Source organism: Amblyraja radiata, chromosome 14 (genome assembly GCF_010909765.2).
Source record: "Amblyraja radiata isolate CabotCenter1 chromosome 14, sAmbRad1.1.pri, whole genome shotgun sequence".
NCBI classification, from domain to species: domain Eukaryota; kingdom Metazoa; phylum Chordata; class Chondrichthyes; order Rajiformes; family Rajidae; genus Amblyraja; species Amblyraja radiata.
Window position 1 is genome coordinate 56,642,572 of NC_045969.1, and position 20,674 is coordinate 56,663,245.

The window sequence follows — 20,674 nt, forward strand, 5'->3', positions numbered from 1 at the left end:
ACCACCACCCTTGGCAGCACGTTCCACACACCCACCACTCTCAGTGGTTTAAAAAAAACCTGCCCCCACCCCCCCCCAAGCTTTGCCCCTCACCCTAGTGCCACTCCTCCAGCCCCCGACACTTCCACACCGGGACCACCCATCCCATCCGTTCCTCCAACAACACCACATACCTCCAGCAGGTCTCCCCCCTGCCCCGGTGCTCCAGAGAAAACAGTCCAAGTCTGTCGAACGTCTGCCTCTAGCTAATTCTCCCCAATCCAGGCATCATTCAGGTAAACCTCCTCTGCTTCCTCTCCAAAGCCTTCACATCCTTCCTGCATTGGGGCGACCAGAACTGCACGCAACACTCTAAATGGTTGAGAATGATTAGCTTCCGCACCAGTTGCTGGTTAGACCACTTTGCCACACTCACCATAGCTCTATTTCTACATATCATGAGCAAGAGAGACTATGGTTTGTTGAGCTACACTCCATGGTAACGCAGCCTTGTGTGACCCAAGTACCAAGACAAGGATGTAGGGGAGAGAGGTTAGAGTGTGAGACTAGCGCCCACCTCATTCAGTGAATCACTAGGGATATCGCAGGCTACATAGCTTCCGTATTATTATGATGTAATAGTAATGAATACGTTTTATATTTTTCAGTTCAACTCTATCATCCCACACAGTTAGGAGCGGCCACTCTCGCCTCTTCCCTCTCCCCACCAGATGCACTGAGAATTTTTGCGGACTTGCAAAAAGCAATGAAGGGATTTGTGTTGGAGAACGACCTTCACATTCTCTATCAGGTACGATGTTCATTGATCCCATTCAACGGCATCCTTGTTTTATAGACCTCGCTCTGAGTGCTACCCCAATGTGTAGACCTCGTGATTTTGACATCACCTTGAACATCAGGCCAGCAGAATATATTTTGCAGCATGTAAACACTTGCACATTGTCTCCTGTTCGAGGCATTCTGCGTCTGGTATTATAATGATGGCGGCACAGAGCCGCAGCGGTAGAGTTGCTGCCTTGCAGCACCAGAGACCCGGCTTTGATGCTGACTGCGGGTGCTGTCTGTATGGAGTTTGTACGTTCACCTCGTGACCACGTGGGTTTTCTCCGGGTGCTCCGGTATCCTCCCATACTCCAGAAAAGACGTGCAGATTTGTAGGTTAATTGGCTTTGGTAAAAAATGTCCCTAGTGTATAGAATAGTGCTTGTGTACAGGGTGATCACTGGTTGGCATGGCCAAAAGTCCTGTTTCAGTGCTGTATCTCAAAATCTGAATTTAAAACAGTAGTATTGGAAATACACACCGAGACATGCAGCATCAGTGGAGAGAGATGATGGTATTAATGTGAGGTGAATGGTGTTTCATCTGAACTTCTGAGACTGTAGAACCATCTGAGATGGTATTATTTATGCTCTTCCCTGGAAAAGCCGTGCAAACTATTGTGGTTTGTATATAATTTTTGCTCACAGTAGTTCCTACGTTGCTGTTCTCCTATCGCGTATGAAAAAGCCACTTCTGTGAATATTAAAACTGCTGCGTTATTGTGGAGTATGGTGTGCAGGCCTGGTCAACACATTGCAGGAAGGATGTGAAGGCTTTGGAGACGGTGCAGAAACGGTTTGCCAGAATGAAGCCTGGACTAGTGGGTATTATCTATACATAGGGAGAGGTTGGACGAACTTGGATTGTCTTCTCTGGAACATCAGGGGCTGGGGAAACCTGATGGAAGTATTTTGGGAGGCATGGATGGGATGGGCGGTCCCGGAGTGGAAGTGTCGGGCGGCTACAGGGCATGGCTTTGGGGCGAGAGGGGCGAAGTTTGAGGGGGCGGGGTGTGGGGCAAGCTTTTTTACACAGAGAGTGACTGGAACGTGATGCCAGGGGTGATTGTGGAAGCAGATATGATAATGTTGTTTAGATAGCACATGGATTTACAGGGAATGGAGGGATATGAATCCTTGCCATCTTGTTTGGCACGGACATTGTGGGCCGAAGGGCAATTTTTTGTCCAGTACTGTTCAATGTTCTGCGTCAGATCCAGTACCGTTGCTAGTGTGAGTGATGTCTGCCGTTATCTACCAATCAACAGAAAACATCGCACTTGTGGAAAGCTCTCGGCATGGTGAAATGCCAACGTGGTTTTATCTTTGTCCACTGTCTTTAGATCACACCAGTCTATGAGGAATGGGTAACCATCGACTGGTACCAGTTCTTTTGCTTGTGGGAGAAGTTGTCAGCCTCCATGAAGAGAGTGGCAGAGTTGGTTGGCATCGAGGAAGGTTTCTTGGCTCGCTCCATTAAAGGGAAGCTCATTGCCAAGACTGGCAAACAGCACAGGCAGATGGCCATCCACAAAAGGTACTCATGACTTACTGACTTCTGCTTACCTTGTTTCAGCAGTTTCTTTTCCCCTGCCTGTGATTTATTGCTGAGGTATGAATTCCTGGAGTCTCATCAAATTCTGAACTGCAATATTAAAAAAAAAGTGCTCTATGCCTTCAGGCATCCAGGCTCAAGCTATAAATGCCCATGGTGCCTGGGCTGTGGGAGTTAATTAAAAAATGCTCACCTCTAAGACCGAATTGAATGAAGACACAAGGAAGCGCAGATGCTGGTATCTTGAATAATGGAGCGTGGATTAATGGGTATTATCTGCTGGAGGAAGTCAGCAGGTCAGGCAGCATCTATGGAGGGGGAGAGACAAGCGATGTTTCTGGTCAGGACCCTTCTACAGACTCGGAAAGAATGGTCCTGACCCGAAACGTGGCCTGTCCATTCCTTCCACAGATGGTGATTGATGTGAACATTAACAGCAGGATTATTCGATGGTGAAGTCGGTTCAAATCATCCTCCGGCAGAAGCGATTCATTGGATGGTAATTAATGGGATTCTAGCCACTTGTTAATCATTGCTCAGAATCAGCGAAGGACAAATGGCAGATTGGCACTTGGACTTGATTGATGTGTAAGGATCAATTATGCATTGGATAACATGGGGCCGTGGGGAAAGTATGTTGTATTTCTAACCTGCATCACTACATCTCAATTTAATTTCCTCTTGCCACATCCCATCCATTTTGTTTTCATTATCTTACTTAAGAAGATAGAATTATTCTGTTGACAGGTAAATTGGTTTAACAAATAATTAGGAAGGAACTGCAGATGCTGGTTTAAACCGTAGACACAAAATCCTGGAGTAACTCAGCAGGACAGGCAGCATCTTTGGAGAGAAGGAATGGGTGACGTTTTGGGTCGAGAGGAAGAAGGGTCTCCACCTGAAACGTCACCCACTCCTAGTGGCGGACTGGGTCTAAAAATATTGGATGCCAGGAGACAAAGGGGGCCCACTTCATCAGGGGCCCACTTGCCATCGGGCAAGCTGACACCCTGGCCAGTCCGCCACTGCCCACTCCTTCTCCCCAGAGATGCTGCCTGTCCCGCTGAGTTACTCCAGCATTTTGTGTCCATCTTTAACAAATAATTAAACTGTTTCTTACTGATAATCACTGATAGTTAGTGTCAATTTTCCTTGTGTGCGTGGATGGATAATCTCATCTCATTAGTAGGTCTAGGAGATGTTTGACATGCAGAGGACCCACTGTAGCACTATCTTAACGCCATTCCGACTGTAAAGAGAAATGCTGAAAGCATTTGCTGGATTGCTGGAGTAACACGGCGGCTCAGGCATAATCTCTGAAGAACTTGTATAAGCCAATGTTTAGTTTAGTTTTGCTATGCAGCGCGGAAACAGGCTCTTCGGCCCACCGAGTCTGCGCCGACCAACGATCCCCTTACACTAACACTATCCTGCACACTAGCGAGAATTTTTACCGAAACCAATTAACTGCAAACATGTATATCTTTGTAAGGTACACAAAATTGCTGGGGAAACTCAGCGGGTGCAGCAGCATCTATGGAGCGAAGGAAATAGGCGACGTTTCGGGCCGAAACCCTTCTTCAGACTGTATATCTTTGTAGTGTGGGAGGAAACCAGAGCACCCGGAGAAAACCCACACGGTCACGGGGAGAACGTACAAACTCCGTGCAGTCAAGATCAAACTCTACCACTGCGCCACTGTGCTGCCCATGTCTTGGGCCGGGACCCTTCTCCAGTCTGAAGAAGGGTCCTGACATGAAATGTTGTCTGTCCGTCCCCTCCACAGACACTGCCTGACCCGTGGAGTTCCACCAACACTTAGCGTTCTACACGTTTCCATCATCTGCTGTTCCATTTATTTACATTTTGCTGATGTATCAAGATCAGTTGAGAATTGAGGGGATGCCAATGCTATTGTTGGATTCTAAAAGATAAATATGTTTGTAAGTGTTTGTTAAAAATGAAAATGGTTGAAAATTATGAAATGTCTTCTTCATCTTTTAAAAGTCACTTGGACAGGTACATGGATAGCAAAGATTTAGAGGAATATAACGGAAATTTGGGCAAATGAGACTAGGTTTGATGGTCGGCATGGATGAGGTGGTTAAAGGGTCTCTTTCCGTGCTGTATGAAGTAAATTGCTGTCAATCTGCATAACCTTTTAATTCCCTCGACTCTTCTAGGTTTTTTACCAGTCTGGTGCTTCTAGACCTAATCAATGAAGTTCCTCTTGCAAACGTTGCTAACAAATTCCACTGCAGTCGAGGACAGCTTCAATCTTTGCAGCAATCTGCAGCAACCTATGCAGGTGAAGTGTAAACATTGGCAACTAATAACTCAATCCAACCAACATAGACTGCTTTAAAGGAGAATTGAAAACCCTTCCTTCCTTCCTTCCATTCTTTGTGCAAGATAAATTTGCTTTGGAGTTGTTTGAAGAGATTTGCCAGAATGCTGACACAATGAACTTGTTTCTGGTTTACTAAAGAAAACACAAAGTGCTGGAGATAGTCACTCCAGCTGGAGATAGAAGGAATGGGGTAGAATGGGATAGAAGGATTTGCAACCGCAGGAGATGCAACACCCGTCCCTTTACCTCCCCTCTTAGACTCCATCCAAGGACCCCAACAGTCTTTCCAGGTGAGGCAGAGGTTCACTTGCACCTCCTCCAACCTCATCTACTGTATCCGCTGTTCCAGGTGTGGGTTCCTATATATCGGCGAGACCAAGCGCAGGCTCGCGATCGTTTGGCTGAACACCTCCGCTCAGTTAGCCTAAACCTACCTGATCTCCCGGTTGCTCAGCACTTTAACTCCCCCTCCCATTCCCACACTGACCTTTCTGTCCTGGGCCCCCTCCATTGTCAGAGTGAGGCCCAGCACAAATTGGAGGAACAGCACCTCATATTTTGCTTGGGCAGCTTACACCCCAGCGGTATGAACATTGACTTCTCTAATTTAAATCAACCCTTGCTTTCTCTCTCTCTCTCTCTCTCTCCATCCCTCCCCCTTCCTAGTTCTCCGACCAGTCTGAACGTCCCCCTGATTTAATTTTATCTGTCTGCTTTGTTTTCACCTTCTCCTAGCTAACAATGGTCTATTCTCCATTTTGATATTCATCCCCTTTGTCTCGTTTTCACACCTTACACTTCCTTATCTCCGTGTCTCCCTCTCCCCTGACTCTCAGTCTGAAGGAGGGTCTCGACTCGAAATGTCACCAGTTCCTGCTATTCCAGAGATGCTGCCTGATTTGCTGAGTTATTTCAGCACCTTGTGTCTTTTTACCAGAATATAGTCTGGATTAGAGGGTTTAATGCTAAGCAGAGGTCGGAAAGACTTGGTTTGTTTTCTCTGGAATGCCAGAGGTTGAGGTATATAGAAGTATATAAAATTATGAGGCCATACGTAGGGTAGACACAACTATTTTCCCAGGGTGGAAATGGCAGTGATTTAAGAAAATGTTAGTGTTTTTAGAGCATTTAGGGTTTCGGGGGCATTTTAGAGGATAAAGCGTTTTCCCCTAGGTAGAAATGTCAAAGACTAGAGGGTAGAGCTATAAGGTGAAAGGACAAAGTTCAAGGAGATGTGCGGGGCAAGTTTTTTTACACAGAAGGTGGTGGGTGCCTGGGACGCGCTGCCAGGGGTGGTGGTGGAAGCAGGTATGATAGTGGCGTTTAAGAGGCTTTTGGATAGACACATGGATATGCTGGGAATGGGGTAATAGAAACTATGCGTGATTGAGATGAGTTTTATCAAGGCAGCATGTTCAGCAAGGACCGTAAGGCCTATTTCCGTGCTACACTGCACTGTTCCATGTCGGATTATATTTTCTAGACTCCATTTATACTTCTCGCACTCTCAGAAAAGCAGCCACACAATCTTTCTGCCCGCTTCCGTGCAGCAGGAGGTACGGAAGCTTGAAAGCGCGCAACACCAGACTCAGGAACAGCTTCTTCCCCTCTGTTATCAGGCTTCTGAACGGTCCTTCCATAAGCTAGGCTACTGTCCGATTCACCTCTACCCCATTGCGGACATTGGACTTTGTCTCTGGAACTGATGCACTACAATGCTGAGAACTATATTCTTCAGAACAAGGAACTGCAGGCACTGGTTTACAAAAAAGACATAAAGTGCTGGAGTAACTCAGGGGGTCAGGCAGGATCTCTTAAAAACATGGATAGGTGACGTTTCAGTTCAGGACCCTTCTTCAGGCTGATTGTGGCGGGGGTGGTGGGAAGAGAGGAGTGGCAGAACAAAGCCTGGCACGTGACAGGTGAATACAGGTGAGGGGGAGATATCTATATCCTGCACTCTGTATCTTCCCCTTTGCTCTACATATTGTACTTGAGTTTGACCCGATTGTATTGTTTTTTGATCTGATTGGATAGCATGCAGCAAAAAAGCTTTTCACTGTTCCTCGGTAAACTAGTTGTCTAACTCTGTACCTGTACAGGCATGGTGACGGTGTTCAGTAACCGGCTGGGATGGCACAACATGGAGTTGCTCCTCTCACAGTTCCAGAGCCGCCTCAGTTTTGGTGTCCAGCGGCAGCTGTGTGAGCTGGTGCGGGTTTCCTTGCTGAACGCCCAGCGCGCCCGAGCGCTATACAACGCTGGATACTGCACCATCTCCGAGCTGGCGCAAGGGAGCCCCACCAACGTAGAAACAGCGCTGAGAAACGCAGTCCCCTTTAAAAGGTACAGCTTTAAATGGATCTTATCTTACTGCTTTCAGATGTATAACTATCTACAAACCTCTCGCACTCAGAATTTGTTTTATTTAGGCTTGAGAATTATGTACAATGCAGCAACTGTCAATGTTTTAATACATTATGTTGACTTCAAATTTCACTACTTCACATTCCATAATTTATTAATGCAAGAATCATCACCTTTCCTCCCTTTTGTGAGATTTGACATTGCTGCCACTAAACCAATAGTGAATAGGCTAGGACTCTATTCTTTGGAGCGCAGGAGGATGAGGGGAGATCTTGTAGAAGTGTACAAAATCATGAGAGGAATAGTTCGGGCAGATGCACAAAGTCTTTTGCCCAGAGAAGGGGAATCGAGAGCCAGTTTAAAGTGAGGGTGGGAAGATTTAATACGATTGTGAGGGGTTACTTATTCATGCAAAGCATAGTAGGTGCATGGATCGAGCTGCCGGAAGAGGTAGTTGAGGCAGGTACTATAGGACAGGTTTATAGACAATAGGTGCAGGAGTAGGCCCTTCGCCCCTTTGATCATTGTGATCATGGCTGATCATCCACAATCAGGACCCCGTTCCTGCCTTCTCTCCATATCCCAAAGAGCTCTATCTAACTCTCTCCTGAAAGCGTCCAGAGAACCAGTCTTCACCGCCCTCTGAGGCAGAGAATTCCACACAATCACTTTAGATGGATATGGGCCAAATGCAGGCAGGTGGGACTAGTGTAGAAGGGGCGTGTTGGCCGGTGTGGGCAAGTTGGGCTGGGCCTGTTTCCGTGCTGTAAGACTCTGTGACTTTATAAACACTTGATTATACACTAGCTCTTCCCTCAGCTCTCGGACAGCAGTCGACGAGAGTGAGTATGAAGCTCAGGAGCGCAGGAGGACACGATGTATCTGGGTGAGCGGACGGAAGGCGCTGACTGAGAGAGAAGCTGCCGTGTTGATTATACACGAGGCCAGGAGTCTTCTTCAGCGAGATTTGGCGTCAATGGGCATTGAATGGAACCATGAGCAGCCTGTGACTGGTGCCCAGCGGGAGGCTGCTGAGAGCAGTGACGAAACTGGAGCTCGTGCCTCTGGAGTGGCGTCAGTGGAGGGGAGACTCGGGCTGACTGAAGGCGCAGTTGTGGAACCTGTGGAACGTGTTGCTGTCCAGACTGCGATAACATGTGTGAGGGAGGCAGAGAGAGGGGGGTTCATTTCCAACGGGGGAGCTACTGAAAGGCAGCCATCGGGTAACATTCCCAAAGAAAATATTAGTATCAGAGTCGACGGGAACTGTAAGGGGACCAGTACGGATCAGCCAAGCGTCATACAGCATGTTCTGAGCGACATTCCAGTTGAGAGGAATATGGTCGGAAGGGATTGTGTTCTGAACAAAACACGTGATGTGCAGCTTGAAGAGAAGGTTGGGGCAGAAAATACCGTTCAAACTCTGCACCCTGTGCACGTAGAGAATGACTCTGGTCATCCAAAGAATGAAGATCGTGTTGTTAGTGAGTGTAATACCAACGGTTTGAACGTTGCTGGCTGCAAGTCACCCGAGCTGAGTTCTTCAGCCGGGGAATTTGAGGAGAGCTTTCAGCTGGATTCACAAATTGAGAAGATCATAGAACAAGGTGCCATGGAGTTGGCTCCTTGCAAATACCAACAGCATGCTGGGAGCACCGTGCAGGTCCAGTCTGGGACACAAAATGGGGAGCTGTGGGGTAATACTGAAGCAAAGCCCGACCTGGCAGGTAGTGACACTGCAAATGAGAAGGAGGTAGTGGAAAACGAGCCTGTTGTGAGGCAAGCTCTGCATTTAACACACTCCAGCTCCGTTGTCGTTCCTGACTTGGTGAAACCCACGGTGGTCTCTGTCAACAGCGTTCCTGTTACATCCCCCCAAATCATCCAGCATTCACTGAGAGCCGATGAGCTGTCCTTGACTGACACTCAACTGGAGAACTTCCTGCTGGAGTACAAGACGCCAGCCTCTTGGGAAGAAAGCAAGCCGGCAGCACAAACGCTGAATGGTGCCGTGAGCGACATGGGTTGCAGTGAGCTCCAGCGCAGTGTTCACGAACCGCGACGCCATTCCCTCACTGACAATGAGAGGACCCTGAACGTGAGCGACAGTCTGTTCGATAGTTTCACCGAGCTGTGCTCAAACGATGAGGTGAATGCACAGGGATTTTCCCCTGGTCAGCCGCGGGTGTCTGGAGCATACAGGCTCACACAGACCCCCACTTCACTCCGTCTCTTTGCAGAGGTTGGCATTCAAGAGCAAAATGATGTACAGAGGATCAGGGGAACTCCTGAAGCAAGTTTGCACTGGAATGACTTGTCCTTCAACCCCTCCGATTTTGCAGACACCAGTCAAAACGACAACTGTCTGATCGGTAGCTTGAAGGAGTCGCATGCGGAGAATAGGGACGGGAGTACCTCAGATATTGCTGATGATGTGAGGCTGCAGGAAGAGAAAATGGTGAATGATCGCCTAAAGGACAAGCCAGAGCAAGGTGTGTTAACAGAAGATTTATCCCAATCACTGGGCGACGATGCGGTGATGAATGACAACACAGCAATGTGGTCAGACACTTCGCTGGAGCTCAATTCAGCCATGAAGGATCTGCTGAACCAGCTGCCAACCTCTGCAGGTTTGAAACGATCAAGTTTAAATGACCAAAGCACCAGAGCAGAAACAACCCTGGTGGACCTTCCTGGTTTTTTGAGGAAGTCTACTGAAACTGCCGGCTCTCGGACTCCTGGCGCTCCAAACCAACAAGGTGCAGCGGACTGGCACCAAACGGAGAACTCTCCTCATCAGGTGCCACTCATCCAGTCACCGGCTTTGGAATTGGAGGAGCAGCCTGACTCCAGGGCGGAGAGTCGGAATGAAGTCCCCCCCACACCTCCCACTGAGCCCGTGACTCCCAAAATCAAAATAGCATTGACTGGTGCAACAAGTGAGAAATCTGAGGCAAAGTGTAAAAGGCAGCTGCGGGCCAGAATGAGCCCTGCTCCTCCAAACCGTGTAGCAGGAGTGGGGGTCCCTCCGTCTGGTCACCTTGACTGTGCTCCAGTGGTGACCTGTGATGCCGGTGCCGACGGCTCTTTCATAGACGAGGAGTTTGAGCTTCACCTCTCGCAGGACCACCTGGCCTCATCCCCCGGGCCCTGCAGTGCTGAGGCCTTCACTATCATTGACGTGGCTAGCAGCCACGTCCTCTTCCACACCTTCCTGAAGGAGTGGAGCGGCAAGGGCAGGTTTGCACTGGCTGCTGCCTGCGAGAAGAAGCAGCACCTTCTGTCACCCAGCTCCGAGATAGGAGGGAGATTTAAACAAGGTGGGTAAAGTGTTAGTTCAGCTGCATGCTATGTGATATGTCCATTCCTGACCAATTGCACAGTTTGTTTCCTGTTATCTGTTCAATGTCTGCATTGAATCACTGGCCTCGGTTGGGATGCTTTTAGTTTAAGAACTAGTAATCCCTCTGTTTGGAATGCAAGTTGAAACATAACTAAAATCGACTGGTTCTGAAATAGAACTGAATCCCTGTCATTCAAAGTAAACCACAAAGTGCTGGAGGAACTCAGCTGGTCTGTGGAGGGAATTGACAGATGACTTTCCAGGTCTGGACCCTTCTTCACACTGAAGTTACTTCAGTACTTTGTATCTTTCCTTGGTAAACCAGCATCTACAGTTCCTTGTTTCTACATAAGATCACGTGATCAAAAGATCATAACTGATAGGAGTAGAATTAGGCCATTCAGCCCGTACAAATTCTGAATGGGTTAAAGCATTTGGTATTTTGCTTTTTGGCGTTGAGTGTATCCTTGCCAGTGAAAGATTGGTTCTTTGTATTCACTGGAGTTTAGAAGGATGAGGGGTGTTCTTATAGAAACATATAAAATTATAAAAGGACTTGACAAGCTAGATGCAGGAAAAATGCTCCCAATGTTGGGCGAGTCCAGAACCAGGGGCCACAGTCTTAGAATAAAGGGGAGGTAATTTAAGACTGAGGTGAGAAAAAACTTTTTCACCCAGAGTTGTGGATTTATGGAATTCCCTGCCACAGAGGGCAGTGGAGGCCAAATCATTGGATGGATTTAAGAGAGAGTTAGATAGAGGTCTAGGGGCTAGTGGAATCAAGGGATATGGGGAGAAGGCAGGCACGGGTTATTGATTGGAGATGATCAGCCATGATCACAATGAATGGCGGTGCTGGCTCCAAGGGCTGAATGGCCTCCTCCTGCACCTATTTTCTATGTTTCTACGTTTGACTACTGTTGAAATGTTGATTCCTTTTAATCTCTTCATTTACGTCACAGCCCAGACCGTGAGGATCCAGCCGGAAACCAATGGCTTTGATGTGAGCAGTCACGAGGACCTTGTGGTGATTGGATTGTGTGTGTCTTGGGGTGGGAAGGACGCCTATTACATCTCCTTGCAGGAGGGGCAGCAAAGTATGGGTAAGAGAAACGTAACGCCGTCAAAATCAGTCCACAACATCCGCCCGTGTCAGAGTGTTCGCACTTGCATCCTCCCTCAGCTAGCAACATATGGTCATCTCAAGTTCACGTGTATTGTCATGTGTGCCTACATGGTGAGGCACACAGTTAAAGTGAAAAATCTTGCTGGCAGCAGCATCACAGGCACACAGACTCAGTCAACACAAAAACAAATTGGACATAAGTCATACATAAATTGCACAAAATTAAAAAAAAGACAAAAAAAAGCAAAGCCTAAGAGCAAAAACATAATTAAAAAACAAGTCCAAGAATCATGGAGTGGTCTGTAGTGTCCCATTGCCGAGGTAGGTTTAGGTCGGTTCAGGAACCTGAAGGTTGGAGGAAAGTAGCGGTTCCTGAATGGAGCGGCCGGGCTTGTACACTCTGGAGTTTAGAAAGATGAGAGGGGATCTCATTGAAACATATAAGATTGTTAAGGGTTTGGACACACTAGAGGCAGGAAACATGTTCCCGATGTTGGGGAAGTCCAGAACCAGGGGCCACAGTTTAAGAATAAGGGGTAAGCCATTTAGAACGGAGACGAGGAAACACTTTTTCACACAGAGAGTTGTGAGTCTGTGGAATTCTCTGCCTCGGAGGGCGGTGGAGGCAGGTTCTCTGGATACTTTCAAGAGAGAGGTAGATAGGGCTCTTAAAGATAGTGGAGTCAGGGGATATGGGGAGAAGGCAGGAACGGGGTACTGAGTGTGGATGATTAGCCATGATCACATTGAATGACGGTGCGAATGGCCTACTCTTGCACCTATTGTCTATTGTCTATTGAACCTTGTGTTGTGGGAGTTCTGCACCTCCTGCCTGATAGTAGCATTGAGAAGAGGGCACGGCCCGGATGGGGATACTTCACGGTAGATACTGCCGTCGTGATGCACCGCCTGTTGTAGACGTTTAGTTGGTGGGGAGGTCTGTGCCCGTGATGGACCAGGCTGAGTCCACCACTCTCTGCAGCCACATGTGTTGGGCCCCGGACAGATCACCCGAGATGTTAATGCCCTGGAATTGGAAGCTGACAACTTTCACCACCACCAACTCTCCAATGAAGACTGGCATGAAATCTCCCAACTTTCAATTGTAACAAGTTGCCTTGATACGCACAAATATCCTTGGTTATAACCAAAGATAGACACAAAAAGTTGGAGTAACTCAGCGGGACAGGCAGCATCTCTGGAGAGAAGGAATGGGTGACGATTCGGGTCGAGACCCTTCTTCAGACTGATTAGGGATAAGAGAAACAAGAGATATAGACGATGATGTGGAGAGATAAAGAACAATGCAAAAAGGTGACGATGATCAAGGACACAGGCCATTGTTAGCTGTTTGTAGGGTGAAAACGAGAAGCTAGTGTGACTTGGGTGGGGGAGGTATAATTTGTTAAAGGTACTATATAAATAACGTGGTTGATGCACTGTCCTGTGGATAACATTAGTTATTGCCCATCTTTAACTTGTTTATATTTGCAAGGAGATTTGAGCAGCAGCCTGCGGCCCCCACCCCTGGACCCTGAGCTCCCTGTGAAGGAGCGGCTTCATCATATGCGTGCCTGCCTACAGCAGTGTTCCTCTGCCCAGGCACAACCCTCTGTTATTGTCTATGACTTCAAGCAACACTACAAAGTTCTCCTCCAGGCCTGCAACATCTCCATGGAAGGCCATTATGAAGATCCAAAGGTAAGATTGCCATTTCGCTGAACTTGGTTAGAGAGGTTCACAGCACTGAAACTGGCCCTTCAGCCCAACTCATCCATGTTGACCAAGGTGCCCCATCCATGCTAGTCCCACCTGCCTGCCTTTAGCCCATATCCCTTTAAAACTTTCCTATACGTGTACCTGTCCAAATGTCTTTAAATGTTGTTATAGAATGTGCCTCATTTACCTCCTCTGGCATCTTGTTCCATATACCCACCACTCTGAGTGGAAAAAGTTGATCCTCAGATCCTAATAAATCTTTCCCCTCTCACATTAAGCCGATACGTATAGGTTCTTAATTCCCTGACCCTCGGTAAAAGACTGTGCATTCACCCTATATATTCCCCTCATGGTTTTATACACCTCTACAAGATCACCCCTCAGCCTCTTGAGCCCCAAGGAATGGAGTCCCAGCCTGCACAACCTCTTCCTTTAGCTCTGGCCCTCGCATCCTGGCAACATCCTTGCAAATCTTCTCTGTGCTCTTTCTAGTTTAATTTCATCCATCTTATAAAAAGCTGACCGAGACACTCCGACTTCTGAGGAATGGCTTGCCGTTTTGGCAACAAAACTGACGGAAATGTTCATTTTCTTGACCAGGTGGCATGTTGGCTGCTGGACCCTGGCTCCAAAGAGAGAACCCTTCATAACATGGTGACCAACTTTCTCCCGCACCAACTTGCACTGTTGGACGGGGTGAGAACAAGCCGTGGTGTTCGTAGTCTTGGGCTGGACGCACAGGCCGATGTGTCAGGTCGACACCGAGCCTCCGTCGAGTCCGTGCTGGTCTTCAACGTCATGGAACAACTTAATCTTCTACTCCAGAAAGAGAATCTGCAAGGTATGCTGCATGAAAAGGAATGTGGGAGCTGAGTCTTAAATAGGTTTTGGAGACACAAGAGATGGCATATACTGGAATCTAGAGCCAAACACAAGGTGCTGGAGGAACTCAGTGGGTCAGGCAGCATCTGGGGAGGGAATGGACAGATGACATTTCGGGTCAGGACCTTTCACAAGACTGATGGAGTGGGGGGGGGGGGGAGCTGGAAGAGAGGAGGGGGCAAGACAATGCCTGACAAGTGATATATGGATATGTCCCTCTATCCAGCTGTACATTTAATTCCTCTATCCTTATCTGTCTCCTTTTCACCTCTAGCCTTTGTCATTCACTGCACCCATCTGTCAACCCCCCTCCCTTCCCCCCCCCCCCCCCCCCCCCCCCCCCCCACCTGTATCCACCTCTGACATGCCAGTGGGAACATAAATCCTATATGGGTTTCTGACTGAGGTGATGTATAAGTACTCCTTGGGTGTACATGTTAGAAGGAGAACCATGAAATTGCAGGAAAGGAAATGGTAGAAGACTGACATTACCTCAGTGGCGAGGAGCTGTGGGCATGAGTTGGGGTTGTTGCTGCTGGATATCTTCTGCCCTGGGATTTGAAATTCGTGAAAGTGTTTGAATATTCAGCTAAGAAGTATAATTGTTAAACCATTCATTCTCATGAACTCTGACTTTTGATTGAGTGGTGCAGTGGTAGAGTTGCTGCCTCACGGCGCCAGAGACCCAGGTTTGATCCGTGCTGTCTGTACGGAGTTTGCACGTTCTCCCTGAAAACCGCGTGGGTTTCCCCTGGGTGCTCCGGTTTCCTTCCAAACTCCAAAGACGTGCATATTAATAGGTTAATTGGCTTCTGTAAAAATATTGTAAATTGTCCCTAGTGTGTGTAGGATAGTCCTAGCGTACGGGGTGATCGTTGGTCGGCATGGACTCAGTGGGCCGAAGATACTGTTTCGCACTATCTCTAAAGTCGAAAGTAAAAGTCTAATTAAAAGTTGACTTGATTTGTTGACAACCTGGCACGGAATGTTCCGGCAATGGGGGGGGGACGGCAAGCTCAAGAACAACTTCTCCCTCCGGTGTTGGTTCTACTGGCGTGGTCGTCTCTCTGCTCTGTCACAGACGTGTTTCGTGATGTTGAGATGAAGACGCAGTACTGCCTGGCCCTGCTGGAGATGAATGGGATTGGGTTCAGTGCAGCAGAATGCGAGAGGCAGAAGCATATCATGCAGGCTAAGCTCACCGACATCGAGGCACTGGCTTATCAGCTGGCGGGTCACAGCTTCTCTCTCACCAGCTCCGACGACATTGCCAAGGTAAGCTGTAAGGTGCATCCAAACACACTTTCTATTTGAGGAACCAGGAACTGCAGGTGCTGGTTTACCAACAGCACACAAAGTGCTGGAGTAACTCAACTGGAAAAATGGAATGAATGAATGAATACGTTTATTGGCCCAGTATGTTCACATACAAGGAATTTGCCTTGGTGCTCCGCTCGCAAGTAACCACACGACATACAGTACAATTAAGAATAAAACATTACAAATAAAACATAGTTTAAACATGTGAATGAAATAAAATAACAGAGCAAAAGGAGGCTGATAGGTGATGTTTGGAGCCGATCCAAAACATCACCTAAACATGTTCTCCACAGATGCTGCCTGACCAGCTGAGTTACTCCAGCACTTTATGTTCTTTTTCGATTTGAATGGTTTGGACTATTAGATCATTTCATTTACGATGTTATCAATTATACTACTTTTTTCTATTGGGTGTAGAGTAATTATTCAAATGCAATGAACTTTAGGATCTTAAAAGTATGAGAGGTATAGATGGGGTAGACAGTTAGAACCATTTTCCCAGAGTGGAAATGTCAACGACTAGAGGGCATAGCTTTAAGGTGAGAGGGACAAAGTTTAAAGGAGATGTGCAGGGGAAGTTTTATTTACATAGAGAGTGGTGTGGACCTGAAACGTGCTGCCGGGGGTGGTGGTGGAGGCAAAATGCTGGAGTATTCCTTCTCTCCAGAGATGCTGCCTGTCCCGCTGAGTTACTCCAGCATTTTGTGTCCCCCTTCTGCTTAAGAAATGTTTAGATAGACCCTTTCATTGGCAAGGCATACAGGGTACGATCCTAATTAGAGCATATACGGTTAGTGTGGCCAGCTGTAAAGGGTAGCATGGATGTGGAGGTCAGAGAGCACCGTTTCAAGGTCAGTTTATTGTCACATATAACAATTAAGTGAATACAGTGACATTTGAGTTGCCATACAGCCATACTAAGTGAAAAGCAACTAGACACACAGCCACATAAAATAAAAGTTAACATAAACATCTACCACAGCGGCTCCCCACATTCCTCACTGTGAAGGAAGGTAATAAAGACCAATCTTCTCCCTATTTATTCTCCTGCGGTCGGGGCTGTCGAACCATCCGCAGTCGAGGCCATCAAAGCTCCCGCAGCCTTCACGTCGGAGTGATCGAAACTCCTGCGTCGGGACGGTTGAAACGCTTGGATTTCCCAAATCGGTCTCTAACCAGAGACCGCGGGCTCCATGATGTTAAAGTCCACAGGCCTGCGTTTGGAGCTCTCCATAGTTGACCCCCGGCAAAGGGGATCGCAAGCTCCATGATGGTAAGTCCGCACCGCACCCATGGTTGAAGCGCCGGGTCGGTCCCCAGGAAAAGCTGCGCCACTCCACGATGTCAGGCCGCAGTGAGGACGGAGATACGGTACGGAAAAAAATCGCATCTCCACCGGCGTAAGAGATTGAAAAAAAGTTTCCCCCAACCGCCCCCCCTCCACCCTCCCACATAAAACAAACCAAGGAACACTAAAACATACTCTTTAACACGTACTTAAAATAACAAAAACTGAAGAAAGGATAGACAGACTATTGGCGAGGCAGCCACTAGCTGTACAACTTTGCTTCTGAAAACAGCTCCGGCTCCCAATTCCAAAGCCTCCCTGAAGCAATTGTTGTACTTAATGTTCCAGGTTGTGTTTGTGGAGCTCAAGCTTCCTCACAATGGAGATGCCGGCACCAGAGGTAAACGGACACTGGGCTCCAGCCGGAGGGCCACAGCAGTGGGAGGATGGAGCAAGTTGGCCAAACAATTCAGCACAAACAAGGTAACTGCCCTGGACTGCCTCAAATCCCCACTGCACTTTGTTATTGTCACATGTACCGAGTGTTGCCTGCTGTCTAGTCCATGAGAGGACTATACATGATTACAATCAAGCTATCCACAGTGTACAGATACAGGATAAGGGAATGACGTTTACTGCAAGTTGGAGTCCGATTAAAGATCGGAGTCTGAAGAAGGGTTCCAACGGGAAACGCCACCCATTTAAGTTACTCTAGCACTTTGTGTCCATCTTCAATTAAAGAGAGTTAGAAGGCCTCTAACTGGGAGGTCAGGACTGCTCTCTGGTTAGTTATAGGAACGTTCTATTGCCTGATAACAGCTGGCAAGAAACTGTTCCTGAATCTGGAGGTGTGTGTTTTCACACTTCTGTACCTCTTACCTGATGGGAGAGGGGAGAAGAGGGAGTGACCGGGGTGAGACTGGTCCGTGATTATGCTGCTGGCCTTGCCGAGGCAGCGTGAAGTGTAGGTGGAGTCAGTAGAAGGGAGGTTGGTTTGTATGACTATGTCCACAACTCTGCAAATTCTTGCAGTCTTGGATGGAGCTGTTCCCAAACCATGCTGTGATGCATCCCGATAAAATGCTTTCTACAGCGCATCTGTAGAAGTCTTTAGTGCCTTTATCACCAGTAAGAATAACCATGAAGTAATTTGGAAGTTTGAATGTTTGAAAGATGATGTATGTGAGCAGCAGAAGCAGTTCTGTGTGGCTTGTCAGGAAACATTTAATCGACAGGAGTATGAAAGTGGGCAAAGGAATGGCAGATAACAAACGAGTATGAAGTGAAGCACTTTATGTAGTTACACCAGGCCAGGACAAAGTAATGGCAGGGCCATGGGGAGCCTTGTTGTGGAATTCTCTGCCTCAGAGGGCGGTGGAGGCAGGTTCTCTGGATGCTTTCAAGAGAGAGCTAGATAGGGCTCTTAAAAATAGCGGAGTCAGGGGATATGGGGAGAAGGCAGGAACGGGGTACTGATTGGGAATGATCAGCCATGATCAAATTGAATGGCGGTGCTGGCTCGAAGGGCCGAATGGCCTGCTCCTGCACCTATTGTCTATTGTAAATACAAAGATAGGGAACCTTCTAAAACGTAGAGTCCTGGTTCATAATTTACTTTAGTTCTTTAAGATGTCTTCATAAAGTCATGAGCTATCCGGCACAGAAACTAGCCCTGGTGTGAACAAAATGGACAGGGAGCACACATCGTTTGCTTTGAATTTGCCTACATGCCAACGTTTCTGCCGTTGCTTTGCGTTTCAGGAGGTACTGGAGAAACTGAAGCCTCTCCACCCTTTGCCAGGATTAATCCTGGAGTGGAGGAGAATCAGCAATGCGATGAGCAAGGTAGTGCTCCCTCTGCAGAGAGAGAAACATCTTCACTCCCTGCTGGGGATGGACAGGATCTACCCCATCTCACAGACCCACAGTGCCACAGGTAAACGCTGCTGTCTTTGCATTCCATTGTATGATGAAGGGAACCATAGTCATACTACACAGAAACAGGCCCTTCAGCCCACCTTGCCCATGTTGATCAAGATGCTCCATCTACACTAGTCCCACCTGCCTGCATTTGGCCCATACCTCTCTAAACCTGCCCTATCCATGTACCTGTCTAAATGTCTGCTGAATGTTATATCTAAGATGATATCTGCAGACAGCACTACCAGTTGACTAAGCTAAACAGATAGGAAAACGGGTGCAGCAGTTATGCGGGGATCTGCCCGCTTTTATGTGAGAGGCTCTAACCTAACTCTATGTTTTTAATACCCCGATCCGTAAAGAATTCTTCATCTTTCCTGAACTCCACTAATCACTACCTATTGCTGATCCTTCCATCTTAGTTTTGTTGAGTTTAGAGATACAGCCGGAATTAGGCCCTATGGCTCACTGAGACCACACTGACCAGCAATCCCCATCCTTTAACACTATCCTACACACTAAGGACAATTTACAATCTTTAACAAAGCCAATTAATCTACAAACCTGAATGTCTTTGGAGTGTGGGAGGAAACCGGGTCACCCGGAGAAAATTCACACGGTTACAGGGAGAACGTAGAAACTCCATACAGACAGCACCCGTAGTCAGGATCGAGCCTGGATCTCTGGCGCTGCAAGGCAACAACTCTACCGCTGTGCCATCCTTAATCTCTGCTGCTGAAACAGATGTCATTTCTTTAAGAGGGGGCCACACTATGGAAAGCTGAACGGGCAGTTTAGCCTTTGAGTTTTGAACTACGTTAGAGGACTAAATTAGAGGTCACTAAGTTGTAACCTATTTGATGTTAGAGTCAAGAGTGACTTATTGTCATATGTACCGAACGGAACAATGAAATTCTTACTTGTAGCAACACAACAGGATTATAAATATGGTATGCAATAAATGTAATAGCAAAAAAATAAATAGTACAAAAACAAAAGTCCCTAGTGCAACCCAGGCCGTTTAGTTGAAGTTCGTAGTGTTCAAAGCCCGATGGATGTTGGGAAGAAGCTGTTCTTGACCTTGGAGGTCACGGTTTTCAAGACTGTTCCCGATGACAGGAGTGAGATGAGAGCGTGGCCGGGGTGGTGTGGCTCTCTGATGATGCTGAGATCCCTCAGTGATGGGGAGGTCAGTACCCGTGAGGGACTGGGCAGTGTTCACCACTCCTTGTCATCTTCATTCCTGGGAGTTCGAGTTGCCGATCCAGGCTTCCAAGCAACCCTAGGTTACCAGATGAATCTCATCCCATTCCCTGATGGCACTGTTCACATTGATTTTGTGGGGAGGGGGAGCAAAAATAATATTAATACAGTGGTGCAGCGGTAAAGTTGCTGCTTCACAGCGCCAGATCCGTGCTTCATTCTGACTACGTGTGCTGTCTGTACGGAGTTTGTACGTTCTCCCTGTGACAGCGTGGGTTTTCTCCAGGTGCTTCGGTTTCAATAGATAATAGGTGCAGGAGTAGGCCATTCGGCCCTTCGAGCCAGCACCGCCATTCAATGTGATCATGGCTGATCATCCACAATCAGTACCGCGTTCCTGCCTTCTCCCCATATCCCCTGACTCTGCTATTTTTAAGAGCCCTCTCTAGCTCCTTCTTGAAAGCATCCAGAGAACCTGCCTCCACCGCCCTCTGAGGCAGAGAATTCCACAGACTCACCACTCTCTGTGAGAAAAAGTGTTTCCTCGTCTCCGTTCTAGATGGCTTACTCCTTATTCTTAAACTGTGGCCCCTGGTTCTGGACTCCCCCAACATCGGGAACATGTTTCCTGCCTCTAGCATGTCCAAACCCTTAACAATCTTATATGTTTCAATGAGATCTCCTCTCATCCTTCTAAACTCCAGAGTGTACAAGCCCAGCTGCTCCATTCTCTCTGCATTTGACAGTCCCGCCATCCCGGGAATTAACCTTGTAAACCTA

General features: G+C 47.6%; 1 protein-coding gene across 4 annotated transcripts in view; it reads left to right on the forward strand.

Annotated features, from left to right (window-relative positions):
• The window catches only part of polq (DNA polymerase theta), an 89,442-nt gene that overhangs the window by 43,598 nt on the left and 25,170 nt on the right, over positions 1-20,674 (forward strand). For all 4 annotated transcript variants that reach the window (XR_004414071.1, XR_004414070.1, XM_033033423.1 and 1 more), the window contains 11 exons: positions 648-790; positions 2,165-2,358; positions 4,560-4,684; positions 6,829-7,072; positions 7,913-10,413; positions 11,399-11,539; positions 13,058-13,263; positions 13,882-14,122; positions 15,245-15,438; positions 17,120-17,254; positions 18,533-18,707. Coding sequence is in view for 2 of the 4 variants with exons in the window: in XM_033033423.1 (XP_032889314.1) it covers positions 648-790; positions 2,165-2,358; positions 4,560-4,684; positions 6,829-7,072; positions 7,913-10,413; positions 11,399-11,539; positions 13,058-13,263; positions 13,882-14,122; positions 15,245-15,438; positions 17,120-17,254; positions 18,533-18,707 (4,299 nt within the window). In the remaining 2 variants the exon portion in view is untranslated. The remainder of the gene's footprint in view (positions 1-647; positions 791-2,164; positions 2,359-4,559; positions 4,685-6,828; positions 7,073-7,912; positions 10,414-11,398; positions 11,540-13,057; positions 13,264-13,881; positions 14,123-15,244; positions 15,439-17,119; positions 17,255-18,532; positions 18,708-20,674) is intronic.